This window comes from Solanum tuberosum, unplaced genomic scaffold, assembly GCF_000226075.1.
Source record: "Solanum tuberosum cultivar DM 1-3 516 R44 unplaced genomic scaffold, SolTub_3.0 scf00320, whole genome shotgun sequence".
NCBI lineage: Eukaryota > Viridiplantae > Streptophyta > Magnoliopsida > Solanales > Solanaceae > Solanum > Solanum tuberosum.
Genome location: NW_006239242.1, coordinates 521,057 through 543,524, shown reverse-complemented (window position 1 = coordinate 543,524; position 22,468 = coordinate 521,057). Strand labels below are relative to the sequence as shown.

The following is a 22,468-nucleotide window of genomic DNA, read 5'->3' as shown; positions in this document are numbered from 1 at the left end:
TCTATTTCAAGCCATATAGAAATTTAGTAAGCTTACACACTTTGTTTTATTGGCCTGCTTCAACAAAGTAATCGGGTTGATCCATATAATTTTTTTCATTTAGGTCTCCATTTAAAAAAAACAGATTTTACATTCATTTGATGAATTTGCAAATAAAATAGTGCAGTCATAGCAATTAAAAGTCTTATGGATGTAATTCTAGTTACCGGTGAAAAAGTATCAAAAAATTCTAAGTCTTCTAGTTGCTTAAATTTTTTTTGCAACTAGTCTAGCCTTGTATTTATCAATAGATCCATCCGGTTTCAACTTTTTCGTAAGACTAATTTGCAACCAATTATTTTACGACCCGGTGGTAAATCAACGAACTTCCAAGTCTTATTAGAAATTAGTGATTCCATTTCATCATTTACTTCATCTTTCCAAAATTAGAATCATGTGAAGATAAAGCTTCTTTCAAAGTGAGAGGGTCATCTCCAACATTAAACACTTCCAAAATTAGAATCATGTGAAGATAAAGCTTCTTTCAAAGTGAGAGGGTCATCTCCAACATTAAACACATAAAAATCAGGACCAAAATCTTTTTCTACTCTATCTCTTTTACTTCTTGTTAACTCAAAATCATCAATTTCTTTATTTTTCAAAGTAAAAGTAGAATAACTAGGTAGTGACAAAATATTATGTTCAATCCTTTGACCCCCACTACTTTTTATAATCAAAAGAAAATTTATTTTCATGAAAAATAGCATCATCTGATTCAATTATAATATTATCTTCAAGATTAAAAAATTTATAGGTTGTACTATTTGAAGCATAACCAAGAAAAGCACAAGTATTAACTTTCTTACCCAATTTGGTAATCTTGAAATCCATTAGCGTCACAAAGGCTAGACAACCCCTAACTATTAGATATCCCAAACTTGACTTGTGACCCTTCGACAATTCAAAAGGTGTCAATTTAGACTTTTATGAGGCACGCAATTCAACACATAACAAGCAGTCAAAATAGCTTCACCCCATAAATTTAAAGGTGCATGTGACTCAATAAGCATGGCATTGTTAATTCAACCGAAATTCTATTTTTCCTTTCCGCTACAGCATTAGATGAAGGGGATTAAGGAGGTGTAGTTTCATGAATTATTCTCAATGATCTAACAAAAGAATTAAACTCATTTGACTCATATTCACGGTCTCTATCACTTCTAATTCTTTTTATTTTCCTACCAAACTGATTTTCAACATCATGAAAATAAGTTTTGAAATTTTCAAAAGTATCACTTTTATTTTTCATCAAGTAAACATGTAAACTTAGAAAAATTATCAAATAAATTTATAGAATATCTATTACCTCCGCGAGTTAAAATTCTTTCAAGTTCACAAATATCAGTATGAACTAATTCTAACAAATCAGTTTTTCTTTAAACTTGAAAGTGAGGCCTTTTAGTGATTTTGGCTTTACTACAAGCCTCACACTTATCAAAAATCTTTTTAACCATTGGGATTAATCCTATGATTCCAACATAACGATAATTAATATGACACAAACGAGCATGCCAAAAATTGGTAGAAGAAAACATATAAACAGGAGTAGAAACCCTATTCATTTCAACATTTAGTTTAAACATCCCATCACAAGAATACCCCTTTCCCACAAAAATACCCTTTTTTCACAATTACATTTTGATCAGATTCAATAATTTGTTTAAAGCTCGCTTTATTAAGAAGAAAACTAGACATCAATTTTTTTCTCATGGAAGGAGTATAAAGTACATCTTTCAAAGTTAATATCCTTTCAAAAGTAAAACACAATTCGACTTCTCACATTTCAAGTACTTGGGTAGTGTGAGAATCACCAAGCATGATGGTTTTGGGCTCCTCAAAATGAGTATATTTCTTAAACCAATCTTTGTCATAACTACATTACGGTTTACACCAGAATCTGCCCACCATCCATCAGCACTCTCAATCATGTTTATGTCTGTAATAACCGCCACAAAAGTTTTTTCGGTAACGTTTGCCTGAGGTGTAGGACCACATTTCTGAAATCTGCAAAATCGAGCAATATGCCCACTCTTTCCACAAACAAAACATGGTTCTTTTCTTGAATTTGTTTCTTCTTAGGCTTCATAGAAGTATTTTTGTGAGATTCAGGAGTAGCATTATTTTGAAGTAATTAAATTTACCTTCGTTGTGATGTTGCTCTCTTCTGATTGTAAAAGTGCATCTTGGCCCTTTGCCTCTTCGTCCATGCGAATTTTCATTATCAATGTTTCAAGAGAAGTTTCCTTTTATTTGTGGCGTTTAGTTTTTTGGAATTCCTTCCAAGAAGGTGGAAGTTTATCTATTATGCCACAAACAATAAGGTTATCTCCAATTTAGACCTCCTCAGACCTGAGCTCTCCAACAATCATCATAAAGCCTTGAGCTTGGTTTACCACTGATTAGTTGTCCATCATTTGGAAACGAAAAATCTACTAGCCGCATATTTTTTCACTCCACCCTCTTCGGTATCACACTCACTCTGCAATGTTTTCCAAATTTTCTTTGCACTAGAGTAAGTTCTATCATAATAATCATAAAAATTATTAGATAGACAATTAAGAATATAATGCCGAAACTTATAGGAATCACCATAGTACTTTTCCACTTTCTCTAGATGAGAAATAGTTTCATAATAATTTTCATAGAGGTGATGTCAACTTTATTAGGATTCTTCTCAGTTAACACGTAAGAGACACTGAGAAGATTTAAGTAGAAAAGTATTTTACCCTTCCATCTTTTGAAATGATTACCATTGAACCGAAATGGCTTGTTAAGATCTCCCATCTTGACATCCGCAAATTTTACAATTGTATTCATAATGAATCTCCTTAAAATTGTTAGTGAAAATTACAATATTACAAGATTAGAACTGAAAATAAAATGAAAATAAAAATCTCTTCTGGCTGAGGCGCGAATATATCGCTCTCTTTAAGGAGATTCAAGTCCATTGCAGCAAATATTTTCACCGGTCCAGCAATAGGTCTTCTCTATTTGTCCCCTCCAGAATACAACAACTTAAACACAATGTATAACTCAACAAACTCTGGACAAGAGTTGAGTCCAAAGCTCCACAAAAATAACACCTCCTTTCAACTACAGTAAAACCTCACTAAGTTAATACTCGATAAATTAATAATCTCTCAGAGATAATATTTTCCTCTGATCCCGACTTGGATCAATGGAAAAAATCACTCATTTCAATAAGATAATATATTTTCAGAAGTATATATGGGTCACATTAATATTATAAATTAATATATTTTTTAAATTACAAATATATCTAAGACAAGCATCTTAGTTCGTAGCTGCCGAAGTGTAGCATTGAGGTGAGGAGCGTGCTAACTAGGTGGAGTCTCAATTTAGTGAAATTTGATTCGATTATTTTTGTTTTTTTTGTTAAAATTTAAATCTAGTTGAAGCTCATCTCTAACGTTTCTTATTGCATCCTAAAGTTTCGATGTTGTCTTTTTGAACTGCACCATAAAATTGCAAAGAGTTCAAGATGTGATAAGTATTTCCTTACGCGTAATTGGTTCCAAAGGTATTGTATTATCTTAAACTTCATCATCAACATTGTTTTTTCAGATGATATCTATAATTTCTTCTAAACTATGGACCTCTGAACATGAATCTCAAAACATTTAATTAATAAATACTAATTTATTGATTTAATAATACCTCTACTAAATAATAATATTTCATGGTCTCACTGATATTAATTTTAGTAGGGTCTTATTGTAATAAGAACTCTCTTTGTTTTACTAACTTTTATGCACTATATTTTCTTTTGTATGTACAAACCAAATGAAGACCACCACTATTTATAGTTAGAATGTCTTCCTAGCAATGAACAGGAGTATAATTGTAGTAAATAGTGAAGATAAATAGTATAGAAATTGGATGAGTTACAATGATTTTAATAGAAAATAAGACCACTATTTACCAACCATCAATGATCAGTAATGAGCAGCAATGAATTGCTCTAGAACCTCAACGGACAAAAAGAAGTAAAGACCAAAAGGTTATTTATATTGGCAATTCTCCATGAAGCAACGGATAAGAATTAGGCACAATGAATGCCCATCAACGTCTAGGAAAGAGCAGCACCAAAAGTGTAACATTTTTGTAACCCCATAGTAACACAAATTAATACTCCCGCTGTCCAACAATAATTGTCCACTATTGATTTGACACATCCCTTAAGAAACTATAAATAGAAGGGTAATTTTATCATATCATCATTTGAATATAATAAATACAATGTCTTGAGAAATGTAATAGGAAAATGACTAATATTAATGATAAGGGTAAATTAGGAACTAAATGTAAACTTATTCATGAATTTCATAAAGTTGACAAGTATTGTTGGACATCTATTTTTAGTATAGTGAACAAGTATTGTTGAACGGGGAGAGTATGTAAAATGTTAACATTAAAATGTAAAAACCAACAGGTTATTTATATAGCCCCATGAAGAAATTTGTACAAACAACGATAAAAAAAAAACATAGTTGCATTAATTGTTAAGCCAACTTCTAAGATTAAAAAATTAACAAGAAACCATTATTCATAAGCAATATATATATATGGTCACATTAATATTATAAATTAATAATTTTTTAAAATTACAAATATATCTAAGACAAGCGTCTTAGTTTGTAGCTGCCGAACTATAGCATTGAGGTGAGGAGCGCGCTAACTAAGTGGAATCTCAATTTAGTGAAATTTGATTCGATTATTTTTGTTTTATTTGTTAAAATTTAAATCTAGTTGAAGCTCATCTCTAACTATTCTTATTGCATCCTAAAGTGTCGGTGTTGTCTTTTCGAACTGCACCATAAAATTGCAAAGAGTTCGAGATGTGATAAGTGTTTCCTTACGCGTAACTGGTTCCAAAGGTATTGTATTATCTTAAACTTCATCATCAACATTGTTTTTTCAGATGATATCTATAATTTCTTCTAAACTATGGACCTCTGAACATGAATCTCAAAACATTTAATTAATAAATACTAATTTATTGATTTAATAATACCTCTACTAAATAATAATATTTCATGGTCCCACCGATATTAATTTTAGTGAGGTTTTATTGTAAAAAGAACACTCTCTTTTTTTACTACTCCCTCTATCCCTATTTACTTGTCCACTTTTGAATTGGTACACCTATTAAGAAAACAATTAATGACATAATGAGTTTACCATTTTACTCCTATTAATTATGAAGTGGATGAAAAGCTCTACATTAATTTTCAAAGTATTTAGTCATTTAATTGAGGGTATAATAGGTAAAAAAATTTGTCATTTCTTGATTTGTCAAAATGGACAAGTAATTATGGACAACTATAAAAGGAAAAGTGGACAAGTAATTAGGGACAGAGAGAGTAACCTTTATGCACCATATTTTCTTTTGTGTGTACAAACCAAATGAAGACCACCACTATTTATAGTTGGGATGTCTTCCTAGCAATGAATAGGAATATAATGTGATAGTAAATAGTGAAGATAAATAGTCTAGAGGTTAGATGAGGTAAAGATGATTTTAATAGAAAATAAAACCACTCTTTACCAACCATCAATGATCAGTAATGAGCAGCAATGAATTGCTCTAGAACCTCAACGGACAAAGAGAAGTATAGACCAAAAGGTTATTTATATTGGCAATTCTCCATGAAGCAACGGATAGGAATTAGGCACAATGAATGTCCATCAACGCCTAGGAAAGAGCAGCACCTAAAGTGTAACATTTTTGTAACCCCATAGTAACAAAAATTAATACTCTTCTGTCCATCAACAGTTGTTCACTATTAATTTGGCACACCCTTTAAAAAATTATAAATAGAAGAATAATTTTATCATATCACCTTTGAATATAATAAATATAATGTCTTGAGAAATGTAATAGGGAAATGACAAATATTAATGATAAGGGTAAATTAGAAACTAAGTGTAAAATTATTCATGGATTTCATAAAGTGGACAAGTATTGTTGGACAACTATTTTTAGTATAATGGACAAGTATTGTTGAACAGGGAGAGGGAGAGTATATAAAATGTTAACATTAAAATGTAAAGACCGACAGGTTATTTATATAGCCCCATGAAGAAATTTGTACAAACAACGATAAAAAAAAATAGTTGCATTTAGGGGTGTGCAAAAACCGATTTAACCAATAAACCGAACCGAAAAAAATACTATTGGTTTATTGATATTGGGTTATTGGGCTAACGGTTTTTAAACGGTTTTGCAAATTTTTTTATTGGGTTATTGGTTCGGTTTCCGGTTTTATAATTTTTGTTAATGGTTAAACCGATAACCCAATAAGACTATACTAAATTTACTAGTCTTATTGTTAATGGTTAAACGATTGTTACTTTCACACTTTTTGTTAATGGTTAAACGATTGTTACTTTCACATTTTTTCCTTTGAATGTGTCTAGTGTCTAAACTTGCAAGAAAAATGATTGTTACTTTTATGATTATTACTTTCATGCCAAATGCTGGAAAGATCATATGGTTTATTTGAAAATTTTCTTATCGTGTATATAATATATATGAGTATTTTCTTATTGGTTAAACCGAAAACCGAACCGTTAAGTACCATAAACCGATTAACCAAAAACCGATAAGAAATATGTTATTGGTTTGGTTATCGGTTTGATGTATTTACAAACCGAAAACCGATAAACCGAACCAATAACACCTAAAACCGAACCGAACCGACCGATGCGCACCCCTAGTTGCATTAATTGTTAAGGCAACTTCCAAGTTTAAAAACTTAACAAGATACCATTATTCATAACAAATATATATATATATATATATATATATATATTGGTTGTGTTTAATTAATTGAAGGCTATTTTATGGTGTCGGTGAATTTGATAATTTATCTTGGATTAATTGTATGGAAAAGTGTTGTTGATGTTTTAATGTAGATAACAAGGTTCTTATAAGTTTTTTTAAAAAGAACATATTTAAAAGAGTTTATTGATCATTTTTTAAAAAATTGTTATCATTATGTTTCAATTCTTTTTATTTTGAAAATGTGTTCCTTGCTAATTTTGATTCGTTTTACTAATTTATTTTCTCACATTTTTTTGGAAATTGTTTTGCACGGACTTAGAATTAGTATTTGTTCGTAAATTTGTAACGTCCCGCAACTTCTAGGCAAAGATTCGTACCATCCTCCATATGTGTATAGGCCCGAACTCGATGATTTCTAAGTTGTACATATATCTTAAAGCCATTTACTAAGTGTAGTATGTGTATAGGATGTGTATTAGGTTCGTAAGGTACCTCAAACACCAAGCCAAGTTCAAAGCATTATTATCGACTAAGTTTTTGCATTAGTTTATGCGATGGTCAACTTCAAACAATTATATCTCTCAGCATATAATGAATTAGGTGGCCCATCAGCTATCAAAATTTATGGTTTATGAGTCTTATTTCCAACACTACCAAATTTACATCATTTTAAGATCAAAGTAAGAAGTAATGGTTGTTTTATTGAGACATGTCCAGGAAACCTACCCATTCGGTGACTCACCGAATGGTTTGGTGAATCACCGAATTGCATCACAAAATGTGTCCTGATCTCTGAATATTTTGGCGATCTAAAGCCTCTTTTAGCGATCTATCGAGTATTTTTGGCAATGAGACTTTCAGATCATCAATTTGTTCTCCTTCTACTTTTATGGTCTTCTTACGTTTCCAGAAAGGTATTCTTGATCTTTTTACTCTCAATCAACTTCCCTAAGTCCATCTTACAACCTAATGACAACATTATACATATAGAAACTCTCAAAATCTCCAATTCTCCTTCTTCCAAAGATCAAGAACTCCAAGAAAAAGATTTCTTCAATTTCGCAAGATCTAAGGCTCAAAGTTCAAGATTCTCGTCAAGAATCCTAAGGTTATCAATCCAAAATTCGTCTTCACACTTCATCTCCAAGAAAACCATATATAGAAGGATTTCCCAAGTTCAAGCTATAAAATTCTAAGGCACCAAAGTGGGTTCTTCCTTCTAAGTCTCATCTTCTCAGACATATAAGGCTTCGATGAGAGTATTTATTTTGCTCTCATGCCTAAAGTATTTTGATTCTCAATGATTTCACAAGATTGTTAGAAGTAAAGCTAAGGCTTTTATGAAATTATGATCTTTCTTCAATAAGTTATGTTTTCATTGTTTCACTTTGGTTTTAAAACCCCATGGTAATGATTTAACATGATTTTTATGGTCATTCAAACTCTTATGGGTTTTAAGAATGAAAACAAGCATGATATGAATAACAACCTAAATACATATTATTTTAAGATATGACATTTGAGCTTAGCCTCATAATGATTCAAGATGATAAGCGATTTTCATACCTATGAGCATGATATGAATTACACCTAAATATAGGTTATTTTAAGATATGACTTTTGAGTTGAGCCTCATATATGATTCAAGATGATAAGTGGTTTTCACACCTATGCGCATTATATGAATATATGTTGTTTTGGGAGGACTATTTAGTATCGAGAGGACGCGGGTTTACAAAAATCAAGTCCCATAATATTTTTAGAGTAACAAATTTCTATCAAGGTATTATTATGTCATTGTTAAACACGTTTTAAAGGGATAAGGCACAAATGCCCCCCTCCCCCTAGACTATGACCAAAATCTCAAAGAAACACCTTAACTAAACTAAGGTCTTATTAATCCCCCCCCCCCCCCACCCATCTTTTTTTGTAATTTTGTACACCTTTTTGGCTTATATGACATTCAAACATCTCCCACGCACCTCAACTACGTGAAGTCACGGAGTGTGTCACGTAAGCCAAAAGGTGTATAAAATTATAAAGCAAATGAGTTTGGGGGTAAGAGGACCTTAGTTTGGTTAAGGTGTGTCTCTAGGATTTCGATCATAGTTTAGGGGTACTTGTGCCTTATTCCTTTTTTAAAATATTAGTTCCACTTGTTGATTTATGGTTCAACTTCATTGAATGCGCAATAAAAATCAAATAAAATTGTTATTAGGAAAATATATTTTAATTTATTGATAAAGAATATATTTTTTTATTTAATAGATGTTAAATTTGTTATGGTTTATTTTATTTCATCGTTTGAAAACAATTTTCATTAGAATGAATATAATTGATAGGAAAGAAAATATTGACTTCTTAATAACCGCACAAAGCGCGGTCAAGTTTCCTAGTTATATTAAAAGTGTGAAGGTCATTAGAAATGTTGAATGAAATTTTTTTTTCTTCATTAAAAGACTATACAATAGACAAAATTATCATTTATATTATTTTTTCTCAAATAATTATTATTTTGATATTAAAACTTTAAAATTAATTTAAATTATAGAGATTAAATCTTAATTATTTTCGGGTTGAATAATTGGTAAAACGGGAGCAGATTTTTACTTGACAAATATAGGTGGGAACTAAATAATTGTAAAAGAAGAAAATTGTTATATTTTTTATTTTCAGAAGTAACTTTGATGTTATATATGGTTTGAAAAAAAATATGTCCATGGCAAGTTGGCATTTGGGTTCAATATTATATTTTTCAAGTCAATTGATATAATTGTATAGATTTAGATGATTTTTTTTTTTAATCCAAAGGTGGCCAAAATGACCACAAATAATACAAATAAATGAATCCAACCACAAGAGCCAAAAAAAAGGTCCAAATGAAACGGAAAAAAAAAGAGGTTAATCCCAAAATAAACTCAATCCTACGGAGTTTGACATATATGTTGTTGTTTTGGCAACCAAAAATAAAATTCTAGAGTGATTGTATAGTTCATTACAAGAATAATATATATATATATATATATATATATATATATATATATATATATATATATATATATATATATATATATATATATATATATATATATAACCTTAATCGTATAGTGTTATATTATTTTCCTACTCTCTTCCAAATTACAAAAAATTCTTAAAATTTATGAATTTCGGATACATTACTGGACTTTCTGATACATCAGCAGACAGGTGCGGATCTATGGGTACCCGTGGGGGTGCCACGGCACCCATTGATCTCGAAAAAAACTATGTATATATATATATATATATATAAGAAAATTAATATATATTTTCTTTGCCACCCACTAAACAATATGGTGAACAGTTCAATTGGCAAAGCAGGTAATTTGCCACACGGGCAGCGTCTGTTCGAACCTCGTTGGCAGCATTATTTTTGGAAACTTTTTCTTTTCTTTTTTTTTCTTTTCTTTTTTGTCATTTTTATTAATGTGTGAAGGTATTTTTTTCCTTCCATTCATTTTTATTTATTTACTAGTATTCTTTATTAATTCAAATTGACTCCTATTCACCATAATTAATTCTTAAGTTCTTTTACTTTCTCTTTCACTAATTATTAATCTCTTGATATGAGTGTCGCGTGCTTATTCTTTATCAATTAATAAGTACTGAATTATGAACGTGACATATATATTATTAAGAATATATTTAAATAGTAGTTTTAAAAAAATATAAGTTTAAAAAATAATGAATATTATTATTAGAGTTCTTTTAATTTGGAGGTTCTTTTGATCTTCACCAACATTCTTGCTAAGTAAGATGACTAGATTGAAACTAAAATTTGTATTCTCTTTGTTATATATTTGCAACAACACATAAAGTCAATGAAATATGAATATATTAAGTTAACACTATTAGATAGTTTATACAAACTCAAATTTTAGTGTGAAAAAATCTTTTTTTTCCTCAAAGTTTCAACAAATAAGGCCACTAATTCCTAAAAAGAAAGAAAAATTGAATTGTTTAGTTAGCTCTAATCTCTTAATATATAAAAGAAAACATTACTAACATGCATGTTTGATCGATTTGCTTATAAAAATCGAAAAAAAAAAATTACTCGATTATAACCCAATATTAAAGCAACCAACCCGCTTATCTTACTTGAACAATGTGACACCCACGACCTCCAAATCCTAGATCCGCCCACTACAACATTTTAGGCCTAAAGCCACACTAAATCAAGACAACGCTTGTAAAGTGTTGCCTAAACCTTTTAAGGCTACACTTTAAAAGTGTAGCCTTTGTTTTTAGCTTTTGACCACGGCAATATTGACAACACTTATAAAGCGTGCTCTTTAGTAGTATATGCTACACTTTATAAGCGTTGTCAAATCATGATATAATTAGTCACACCTATTTATATATATATGACTACACTTTTAAAGTGTGTTGTTTTTATAATTATAAAAACAACACTTGTCAAGTGTGGCCTTATAGTTTTCACTAAAATATTATATTCCCTCCAACAAATTTAACTCTCCCTCCCATTTTTATTTGGCCAAAATGAAAATTAATAAACAAAAAAAAAACACTCCAAGTCTCTGAAAGAGATTCTGGTTGCCCTAGATCTGAAAGTTTTCAAGGCTTTGTAAAAATGGATTCCCCCCCAAATTAACAGGTATTTGTTGAATCAACACACAAATTAGTGATTTTTCACAAAACACTTAGTTCCATTCACGATTTTTTCTGATTCAAAATACTTCTCTGATTTTTCACTATCTTTTGAGATACGAAAATTTCAAATCGAAGCTCATTTAGCTCCATTCACAATTTTGTCTTTCTTTGTCGCTGACATATAAAAACTCCTTACACTTTTGTCGTTGTTCACCAGGGACATAGCAATGAAGATTATATCCTAAAGCTTCATCACATCGAAAGGGTTTTGTGGGAATAGAGTTTATCAGGTATAACTACCTTTAAAAGTCTGAATTTGTTGCATCTGGGCTTATGGCGTGGGATGGATTTTTATTTTTTTGTGTTGTTGATTTTTGGGATTCCAGATTGTAGTAGTATTACACCCATTAGTTGATTCTTTGTCGTGGGCTATAGTGATTAATTAAGCGTGATAATTTCTGTTTTTCCTTAAACTGATAAGCTGATTCGGATTGAAATCGTCCATGAGAATGTAGATTTTCATGTCATGCCTATTAGCAGTATGTTGTTTCTGTTTTGCCTTTACTAGTTTACGGGCCCAATGTTAGAATGAATTTTGTGTGCTTAATTTTCACACATAGACATACATATGCAGATGATAGATATGAAAATTAACAAAAAAGAGATGCACATCTACGTAGAAGAGTGACCACATTAGCAGTAATGATAGTTGTTTTATGGATATATTAGAACTAATCCATTTGGAAAAAACATTCCTAAATATATGAACAAATGACACCCCATTAGATCAAAGTTGAAACTTTTAATGTTGTGATAGCTCATTGATTGTGCAAGATGAAATGTTCCAGCAAGTAGAGTCACTGATGTCTAAAGTACAATTATGTTTTTATAACTTGATTCTGGAAGGATGAAAGAGAACTTCTATTTTACCCCGTTGTAGGTCATACACATATATTTTACCCAGTTGCAGGTCATACACTTCTATTACTAGATGGTGCTTGATTTTTTTTTAAGTGTCTGGACATGCACTATTCATCTGATGTTTTTGCAAAGGCCAAGGGATCAACATAAACTACTTCAGTGTGCGCATTCATGTGAACCAACGTTGTCTACTTGTGCAAATAACCTATGGATAAGACAATATTGAAACACACAAAAGATGGTATTACATAATACCCTTCTTCATGTTTCCTAGAGATTGTTAACTGTCACAAGTTCAGAACCAAGTTTTCTTTTCATCTTAACTTTCTGGTTATACTTATTTAGGCAGAATAACTAAAAACAGAACGATCACTAGTGCAATAAATAATAGATCAATCACTAGAGCAATAGATAATAGAACAATCTTAACTTTCCCCTTCTCCTATGGTGAAAATAGATGCTATTTATTGGATGGTTGATGAAAAGCATCCTGCAAATGATGGAGATAATCCACCTGTAACGTGTTGTGGAGTGTATGTGATTGTATTTGACATAAAAAAGGAAAATTTTCATGTGGTATCACATCCAGTAGAGAGATGTGATAGCCAGATTTTAAAAGAAAAATATGCTCGGAAGCATATCTTAGAAACGGAAGGTTTGGTGTCATTCTGCGCGATAACTTGTCATGTTGAAGACATAGTAAATATGAAATTCTGGGATTTGGAAGATCAATACTATTGGAGTCAACGTAGTGAGACAATCATTCTTGATGGTATGGGTGTTAGGCGATTTCCCTTTACTGATAGTATGCATTTTAATGTAAAAGTTGTTGGCACATTAAATGGGGAATTGATAATTAGTTGGTTGTGGAGAGTAGTCTTTGCATACCATCTCTGGCTAAGAACTGTACGAAAACTGGAGTTTCATAGCATGACAGGCTCCCAGTTTTGCTCTTGTGGCTTTACAGGTAATCTGCAATTAGATATATGATGCCAAGTTTTGCTCTTGTTTTGCTGACCCTTTTACTCTAGTTTTCACCATTCTTAAATTTTAATGTTTGTAAGCATTCTACAGCTGCTCTCTGCACCTCTGAAAAAACAAATTCAATCAACTCAACAGGTGGAGGGATACAACCTTCAATGCTATAGTCACAAAATATAGATAAAGTAAGACAAAGAGGTCTTTTTTCCATACATTCTACAATAACAATGTTATCTGTTGCGCAAGTTCTTTTTTTTTTTTTAAATACAAAAATTTAAGGTATTAGATGATATGTTATCCTAAAACTTGATTGAAGTACCTTTGATCAATCTTTTGTGTGTTCTGGTAAACACAACTGTTTAGGAGTACTCTGATTCAAAATACTTTTCTTACTTCTTATTTTATTTTTCTTTTGGAAGGAAAAAATGAAATTTGCATTGTGTAATTTTCTCTGCTCACATCGATCCATGGCAATAATTTTTTCAGTCTATGGCTTCTTAATCTTCAATGTCCTGTACCACTTATGTTGTACTACAATTCTTGAAAATAAAGATTATCATATGCGGTTTAAGCCAAACTATAGTCTAAAGTAATGTAAAGTGTGTGTTTTGATTCTACGTCAAAGAACACAAGCTTATATGTTCTGCAATTGGTGGTTTGATCTAGATGAATTTTGTTTCAACTGTTCTCTATTTTTCTCTGTATTCTATTGCATATTTTAGTTGAAGTCATGGAAGTTTCCTAGGTAATATAGGAATACAATAGTTTCTCTGTATCTTAGTCATTTGGTTTATCATAATACCTTATATGTAGCTGATTAATGATTGTTAAGTAGGAACATCAAGCATGTGACATCTCGCTAGAAAGAAACAGAATGATTTACTATTGTAGCTGCCTGAGTCATTTAATTTTCTCTCCTCTTTGATCTCACACAACTTGTATTATATGTGCTATAACTTTTGATTGGATTTAAAGGGTTGTTATTCTGTAAATAGTACTGACCACCATGATGCTCAATATACCATTAGTCAGGTAATCTGCAAGTAGCTATGTGATTTCCAGTTTTGCTCTTGTCTTGCTGACTCTTTTACTCTAGTTTTCACCATTCTTAAATTCTAATGTTTCTTTTTATGCACAACGCAGCTATGTTATAAAGCACAAAAATAGATCAAGTCTGCAACATGTAATTTGTTTTGTTTATTTCATGACACCAGATGAAATCATGCATCTACAAGCATATTCATACTGAACTGCATGAATAGTTCAAAATTATGAGCATAACTTCTCACAAAGAGGAATGGTGATAGCTGAGGCCGAAGGACATCATAATTTAGGTATCTTATGTACAAAATTCTGCAAAACTTGATGAATAGCACACTGGCAAATTGCAGTCAGACTGTCGAGACATGAAATCGGTCTCCAGCAGTCCAAGTCATTACATTTCCGAAAAGAAATAGATTTTTGGGATCAAAACTATTTCCGCTATCCTACTAATCTTGAAGTTTGAGCAGAAAATAACATCAGATGTTGATCATCTTGTTCAGGTATTGTTGGTCACCCAGAAAAAATCATCACATTTTCTAATGTTAAATCTGTTAGCTGCAATAACTTGTGTTTTGAAGAAGAAGCGCTTGATTGACGGGATTTTCTTGTCTTCAGTGGGTTGCATGACCATATGACCCATAGGGGAGTTTCCAACAAAATATGTATGTCAAAGATCTCCAATGAAAGATTCTAGGGTAGACTCAGCACACTTGCGCAAATTCACTTCAGACTCATCAACTTTTTTCAGGGAAATGCCAGACAGGCTTTCCACTACCTTGTGTGGTACCATGGGAAAGAAGATAGAGTCTCATCTCTGATGCTAGATGTAATGACCGTTGATAATTAGTCTTATCTGCTTTTGAGATTCGAGGAGCTGGTTTATAATCAATTTGATAATCACCATTTCCCCTGGTATCAGACTTCTTCTGAAAACTTTCTGGAAGTGAAATGAAATTTGGAAAAAAGGAATTCTAATGTTTGTTATAAACTAGGAAAAAGGATAAATATACCCCCGAACTATCGTAAATGGTATGCAAATACCCTCCGTCATACTTTTGGGACATTGGTGCCCCTACCGTCCAAAAACTAAAGCATATATACTCTTTATACTAACAGACATACACGTGTCATAATCTTATTCACCGATCCGACATATATCGATGGATACAATTGTGCCACGTGTCCCTATTAGTCTTCTGTTAGAGTGAAGGGCATATATGCTCTAGTTTTTGGACGGCAGGGACACCAATGTCCCAAAGTATGACGGAGGGTATCTGCACACCATTTACGATAGTTCGAGGGTATATTTGTTCTTTTTCCCAATAAACTATAGTGAAGATGTTAAGACAACCTTGCCACAAGCTAATTTATATGTGCTTGATGAATATGATGTGTCAGTGTTTGATGCGCTATTAGTTTCATGATTTTTTAAGGAATCATTTTTTCACTTTTAATGGTTGGAATATTATTATAGTTTTTTGTGTTTCATAGGAAAACAATTAGGTTAGTATTTCTAGTTAGCTAATTATAGTTTTACTTGAAGTTGTATTATATATACAAAAAAAAATAAGTATTATTCCCTCTATCCCAATTTATATGACTCATTTTCCTTTTTAGTCATTCATAGAAAGAATGACACATTTCTATATTTAGTACTCCCTACGTTTTAAAAAGAGTGGTCTAGTTTGACTTGACACGGTGTTTAAGAAAATAAAAAAGACTTTTGAATCTTATGGTTCTAAATTAAACTAATGTCAAATGTACAAAATTGTCATTTAATCTTGTGGCCTTAAACATGCCACGTGAAAAGCTGAAGTTAAAATTTTACCAAGAAAAGAAAGAGGTCATTATTGTTTAACAGACTAAAAAAGAAAGGAGACATTCTTTTTTAAACAGGGGGAGTAACAATTTAACTTTAAAATGCTCATTTTACTCATTTCACACACAAACATCTATAACTTATTTTAGACCACAAGTTTCAAAAGTATTTCTTTATTTCTTAAACTCCGTGTCAAGTTAAACTAACTGATATAAATTGAGACGTAGGGAGTATAAAGATTATTTTATGTTAACATTTTAAAAAAATATATACTTTTTTAGAAAAAGGAGGAACTTTTGCATATAGCCCCTCAAAAATAGCCTACTTACGCTCTATAGCTATAATTTGCTAATTACGATTCGTAGCTACATGTTATAGGGAGGAAAGTGGTGAGCGAGACTGGGAGAGGGAGGAGAAAGGCGAGCAAGAGAGGGCAGAAAGTGAGAGAGAAGTGAATTGTATATGTATATCGGTTAGATAATTATATATTATACATATGTATTTGTATATTCTGGTGAGAGAGATTGGGAGAGGGAGGAGAGAGGACAATAATTTGTATAATTCGCATCTCGTTTGTATAATTCACAGGTATGTTTGTATAATTACCGTATTTTTATATAATTGAGTAATATAAAGTCTGGAATTATACAAATATAATAAAACGCGAAATAACGAATTGATACAAACATAAACATATGAACTTTAAACAATTATACAAAATATATTATACAAATTACATTATATAAATTATATTATAAAAAAAATTGAAAACTACACGTTTATACAAACTTTAAAAAGTTATACACAAAAAGATTTAATGTACATGATGACAAAACTGAAAAACCAAAGGAAATCATCACCATATACAAATACAAACCATCGTATACAAATACAAATCAAACAAATAATTGTTAGTTGTGAATTATACAAATGCGGTGAATTATACATATACAAACGTGGCTAATTATACAAACTCGAAGTCAACCCACGTAATTAATGATTTATATTAGTCGTGAGTGGTAATTATAGCAAACTATAGCTATAATGAGTAATTAAGTAGTATAAGTTTGTTTAACTGCGTAATTTTTCCTTAAAAATAGATTGGCCCGACATGATCCGTAGCCCATGTAATAATGAATGGGGTTGACTATTTTCTGGCCCACAAAAAATAGATTAATCCGATTTATCCTGTCAAATTTCAAAATCTGTATGGTATAGCCCGGACGGGATGGGCTAGCCCACATTGATAAACTCCAAATACTAACATGAGTTAGTATAAAAAGAAAATACTACCTTAAATAATTTTATTACCATCGAATAGGAGTCTTCAACTTGCCATAGTTATAATCGTTCTATAATTACTTATGTATAAGTATAATAATTAAATGATAATTATTTGAGAAAAATAATAAATAATAATTATGTCTATTATAGAATTTGAAATTAATTGGAGTTATAATTATTAAGTCTCAACTTATTCAGTTATTTTTAAGCTGAAAAAAGTCATAATATTTAGAGCCTATCAGAATTAACTTCAAAAAGTGATTTTTAAAAAATACTTTAAATAATTACGTATTTGAATAGAAATGCTTAAATGAGAAAAAAAAACATTATTGATGTGTTTGGTACATAAATGCTATTGAGCACATATTTTCTTATTTAAATCTGTAGAAAGTAACTCTAAATTAATTGAAATTTTGTCAACATAATTTCTAACTTTGATATTGATACACAACAAAATATTGACTTTTGTTCGTATCTAATTTCTCACTATAATAAATAAGATAACTCTTAATCAATATCAACATAATTTTCATTTTTAATCTCAATGATGTAATTTTGTGCACTATATTTAATCTTACTTCTTAATTAGTATGATGGTGAGTTATCTTATTTTAACTACGCGTTTGTAATCATTTAAAATTTATTTAAATATAAATTTATTAAAATGATTTGGATTATATTAAATTCATTAATATATTAGTCCAAATCATTTTAATAAATTTATATTTAAATAAATTTTAAATGATTACAGCGTTATCTTAAAATATTTATGTTATTTTAAAAACGTTTTATACTTGATAAATTAAGTATTAACACGAATTATTTTTTATATATATATTTATTATTCCACCGGTTTAAAATAGAAGGCCTAATTTGACAAGGACGGAGTTAAAGAAAATAAAATATGCTTTTCAATTGTGATCCTAAATTATAGTTATATTACATGTATTCCTTTGATTTTGTGACCTTAAACATGTCAGAAAACATGTTTTTAAAAGCATATTAATTAAAGTGATACATACATGCAAAACATATGCACTTAACTAGTTACTTTAAAAGCATGGAATCTTTGAAAATGTGTTGAACTTTTTATCCTTCATTAAAAGACTCTATTATAGAAAAAATTGTCATTTACTGTTTTTTTCAAATTATTATTCAACTATCTTTATAATATTTTTAAATTAAGGAGTTCTAAAATATATGGTAAAAATAAAATATATTTTAAAAAATTAAAGAGCCCTAAAATATATGGTAAGAGCCTAAGAGGTATTATGAGATTTAATAATTAAAGAATTCTAAAACCTATGGCAAGAGAAAAATATATTTTAAAAATTAAGAAATCTTAAAATACAAGACAAGGAATAAATATACGGTAAGATGTATTAGGAGAATTAATAATTAAGAAATCATAAAATATATGATATAAATGTAGCTAAATAATAATATTTTTCTTTTTTATTGTGCTGTTATTTTCTTTCAATTGTTTTAAAAATGTATTCTTCATTAATATTTTTTTATGTGAAAGGAACAAAAATGTCATTCGTTTATATTTTGGCTCAAAAATGCTCTTACCGTCAATACTTTGGTTCAAAAATGCCCTTGAACTATGCGAAAGGAACAAAAATGCCCCCCGTTTGTAGTTTGGTCCAAAATGTCTATGTTGTCAATACTTTGATAAAAAAAAAATACCCTTATTGTTATTTAATGGGTCAAAATGCTCATTTTCTAAATAAATATATTATTATTATTATTAACACATTCTTTTTCTAATAATATTTTTTTTAAATTAGCAAATGTTTATCTTACTTCAATTTAGAAAAAAAATAAAACTGAAAATATTTTTTATTTTATTATCATTATTTTTTATCGTTATATAAATATAAATTAATGATGGATATACGATGATCTTATATATATGACATATATTATATGTCGAAAGGGTACATGAAGTTATTCTATTTTAATTGATAAAATGAGATTAAGAAGAAAAAAACATATTTCATACCTTTTTATTTGTTAAAGTGATTTTAGAAGAAAGAAAACAAAGAATAGTGTTCTTAAATAATATATTAATTAGGAAGAAGATGTGTTTAAAAAGAAAAAATAATATATTTATTCGTAAAATGACATTTTTGACCCATTTTGTAACTATAAGGGTATTTCTGGACCAAAGTATTGACTGCAAGGGCATTTTTGAACCAAAATATTGATGGTAAGAGCATTTTTGAGCCAAACTATAAGCGGAGGGCATTTTTATTCCTTTCACATAGTTTAAGAGCATTTTTGACCATTTTCCCTTAAATTAAAGGTAAGTATATCAATCAATCTATATATAGTACATATAATGTAAAAGTTTTCTTCCATAACAACTTTAGGTTGTCCTCTTCTATTTTATCAAAATCTTTTTTTGTGTTATATTATTATGTTCATGTATAAAGTAGTGTGTTTTTCTCTGACTTTATTGTTTAGAGTGTGTTTTTCTATATCAGTACCAACATAATTTTGACTTTTCTGATATAATTTTGACTTTTGATCATATCAATGACAAAATTTAGTTAAATATATTTATATTTTGCTCTTTAATTGTTAGTGTTGTAGTGAATTATCATGTTACTTTTTAAATACACTTTTTTATCTTAAAAATATCACATTTTTTTTAAAAAAAAATTCTAGTTAATCACTTAACATACACATAATAATTTTTTTATGTGTTTATTATTAATTAACGCAATACACACCTATAAATTATAATAATACAAAACACATACATTGAGCTAGTACTAATGCTAAATAAATAAAAAGTAACAAGAAAACATTTAGGCAACATATTTGATTAAGTAAATACTGATAACATAATAAAGTAGAAAATAATGAGGTTAGAACATCTTCCTCTGTTTCCTTAGAGTAGGAATACTCTGCTCATTTCTGAAGAAATTTTGTGGATCCACCATTGATTTCACTTTCACCAACCTATCAAAATTATTTTTGAAATACTTGGTCCCATATACTCTTCCTTTTTCTAAACTCTGTGGACCTTGATCATTTATACCAATATCAAGATCCCTGTAATTCAAATAAGCTTGTCTTGGGTTCTTTGAAACATATGGGGTCATGAAACTGTACAAATCTCTAATTTGTGATAAGTAATCTTTTTCCGCTGTTAATCCTTCTTCATGCCAATTCACTGAGTACTGAATCTTGAAAAGTATACCTGATCTGTGAGGAAATGGTGTTTCTCCTTCTGCAATTTCACCCATTCTTCCTCCGTATGGATTGAATACCATTCCTGCTTTTCCTAAAGAAATCATCTTCTCGAAAATTGACTCCAACCCATTCTTAGGAATTGAGGTTTGTACGTAATCGGATTTTCTTTTCAAGTAATTTAATGGATCCCCTTTTCTGTTCAACAAGGCTTCTGGTTTTGTCGTGCTGTCGAAATTTGCCCAATGTAGTACTGAATCAATCCAACTCATTTCCAAACAATCTTGCTTTGTTAATCCCAAAAGAGGGAATTCTTTGCTTATAAGAGACATTAATCTACTGGAATCACCCAGGAACAACGCGATGAACGTTGCTCGTATCGATTTAGTACTCTTTGCACCCTTGGCCTTCGCCTTCACTGTGATGGGCTGTATAAGTAGCCTCATGTACAGATCATTGTCGATTTTGCTAGCAACATTCTGCCATTGAACAACAGCGTCGGTGGTAGTATTATCTTCTATAAACCTTTCAACTCTGAAATAGGTCACGATTTGTGGTACTGTAACGAGTTGGATTTGAAAGGCTAGAATAACACCAAAACTAGCACCACCACCGCCTTTAATCGCCCAGAATAAATCTTCCCCCATGGATTTACGATCCAAAATTCTACCATTAACATCGACCAATCGAGCATCCAATACATTATCAACAGTAAGCCCAAACTTACGAAGCATATTCCCATAACCACCACCACTAACATGCCCACCCACACCCACAGTCGGACAAACCCCCGCAGGAAAACCGAGAACTTCACTTTTCTTCCAAATATTATAATAAAGCTCCCCTAAAATAGCACCTGTTTGTACCCAAGCCGTTTTATCATTTGTATCGATGGAAATTGATCGTAAATTAAACATATCAAGCATAATAAAAGGCACATCAGAGATATACGAAATGCCCTCATAATCATGGCCGCCGCTACGGATTTTAAGCTGTAAATTAGTCTGTTTGGTACAAATAACAACTCCGGCAACCTGAGATTCCACCGTCGGTGTGACAATTATAACCGGTTTGGAAGTTGTGGAGGAGTTGAAAAACCGGCCGTTTCTGATATAGGCTTGTAAAATGGAGTTAAACGAAGGATCGTTTGGAGAGTAGACAATTTTCGAGATTTCTGATTGAGGAACTGAGTTTATTGTGAGACAATTGACAAAAGTGTCATACACAGAAGGAGGAGGAGAAGAAGCATGAGAAGATAAGGAATTGAATTTTAAAAGAAAAAGAAGAAAAAAAAGAAAAGAAGGAGACATGATTTTTATTTTTTATTTTTTATTTTTATGACTTTGGTAGCTTTTGGGTTAAAGGCTAAAAGGGTATGGATTTATATATAGAGTGATAAATTTAGGAAAAGGAAATAAATAAAAGAGAATCAAGTTTGAAAATTTTCTATTCACACAAATGGATTGTGCGGTTTCTTTGCATGACTAATTAATTACAATAGTACCCTATCATTTGTGGATCATAAAGTTGATCAATTTATTTAATTATTTTTACCTTTTTTGAAAAAGTAATTTTGATAAGAAATAATTTGTGTGTTGACTAATTAAATTTTAAAAATATTAGAAACAATAATTAGTACTGATATTTTGTTTGGGTAAATTTCTAAAATTAGTTTATTTTTAAAAAGGGTTGATTTGTATAAAGTATTTTTGATAAGAAGT

General features: G+C 30.3%; 1 protein-coding gene and 1 long non-coding RNA gene across 6 annotated transcripts; one reads left to right on the top strand and one right to left on the bottom strand.

Moving 5' to 3' along the window:
* Window positions 1–11,346: 11,346 nt before the first annotated feature.
* On the top strand, window positions 11,347–15,313 carry LOC102601205 (uncharacterized). Of its 5 annotated transcripts, none has more exons than XR_001475146.1 (4): window positions 11,347–11,501; window positions 11,715–13,385; window positions 13,493–13,584; window positions 14,614–15,313. It is a non-coding gene; the product is annotated as an uncharacterized lncRNA (long non-coding RNA). The 5 variants fall into 5 exon arrangements; XR_368336.2 differs by having other exon boundaries at window positions 11,349–11,501; window positions 11,715–13,584; window positions 14,614–14,733; window positions 14,944–15,313; XR_368337.2 differs by having other exon boundaries at window positions 11,350–11,501; window positions 11,715–13,584; window positions 14,614–14,943; window positions 15,059–15,313.
* Window positions 15,314–20,348: 5,035 nt separating this feature from the next.
* LOC102600867 (reticuline oxidase-like protein) lies at window positions 20,349–22,073 on the bottom strand. The gene has a single exon (XM_006360254.2). It carries the CDS (start codon window positions 22,055–22,057, stop codon window positions 20,423–20,425), a length of 1,635 nt encoding a protein of 544 aa, XP_006360316.1. The 5' UTR covers window positions 22,058–22,073; the 3' UTR covers window positions 20,349–20,422.
* Window positions 22,074–22,468: the final 395 nt, after the last annotated feature.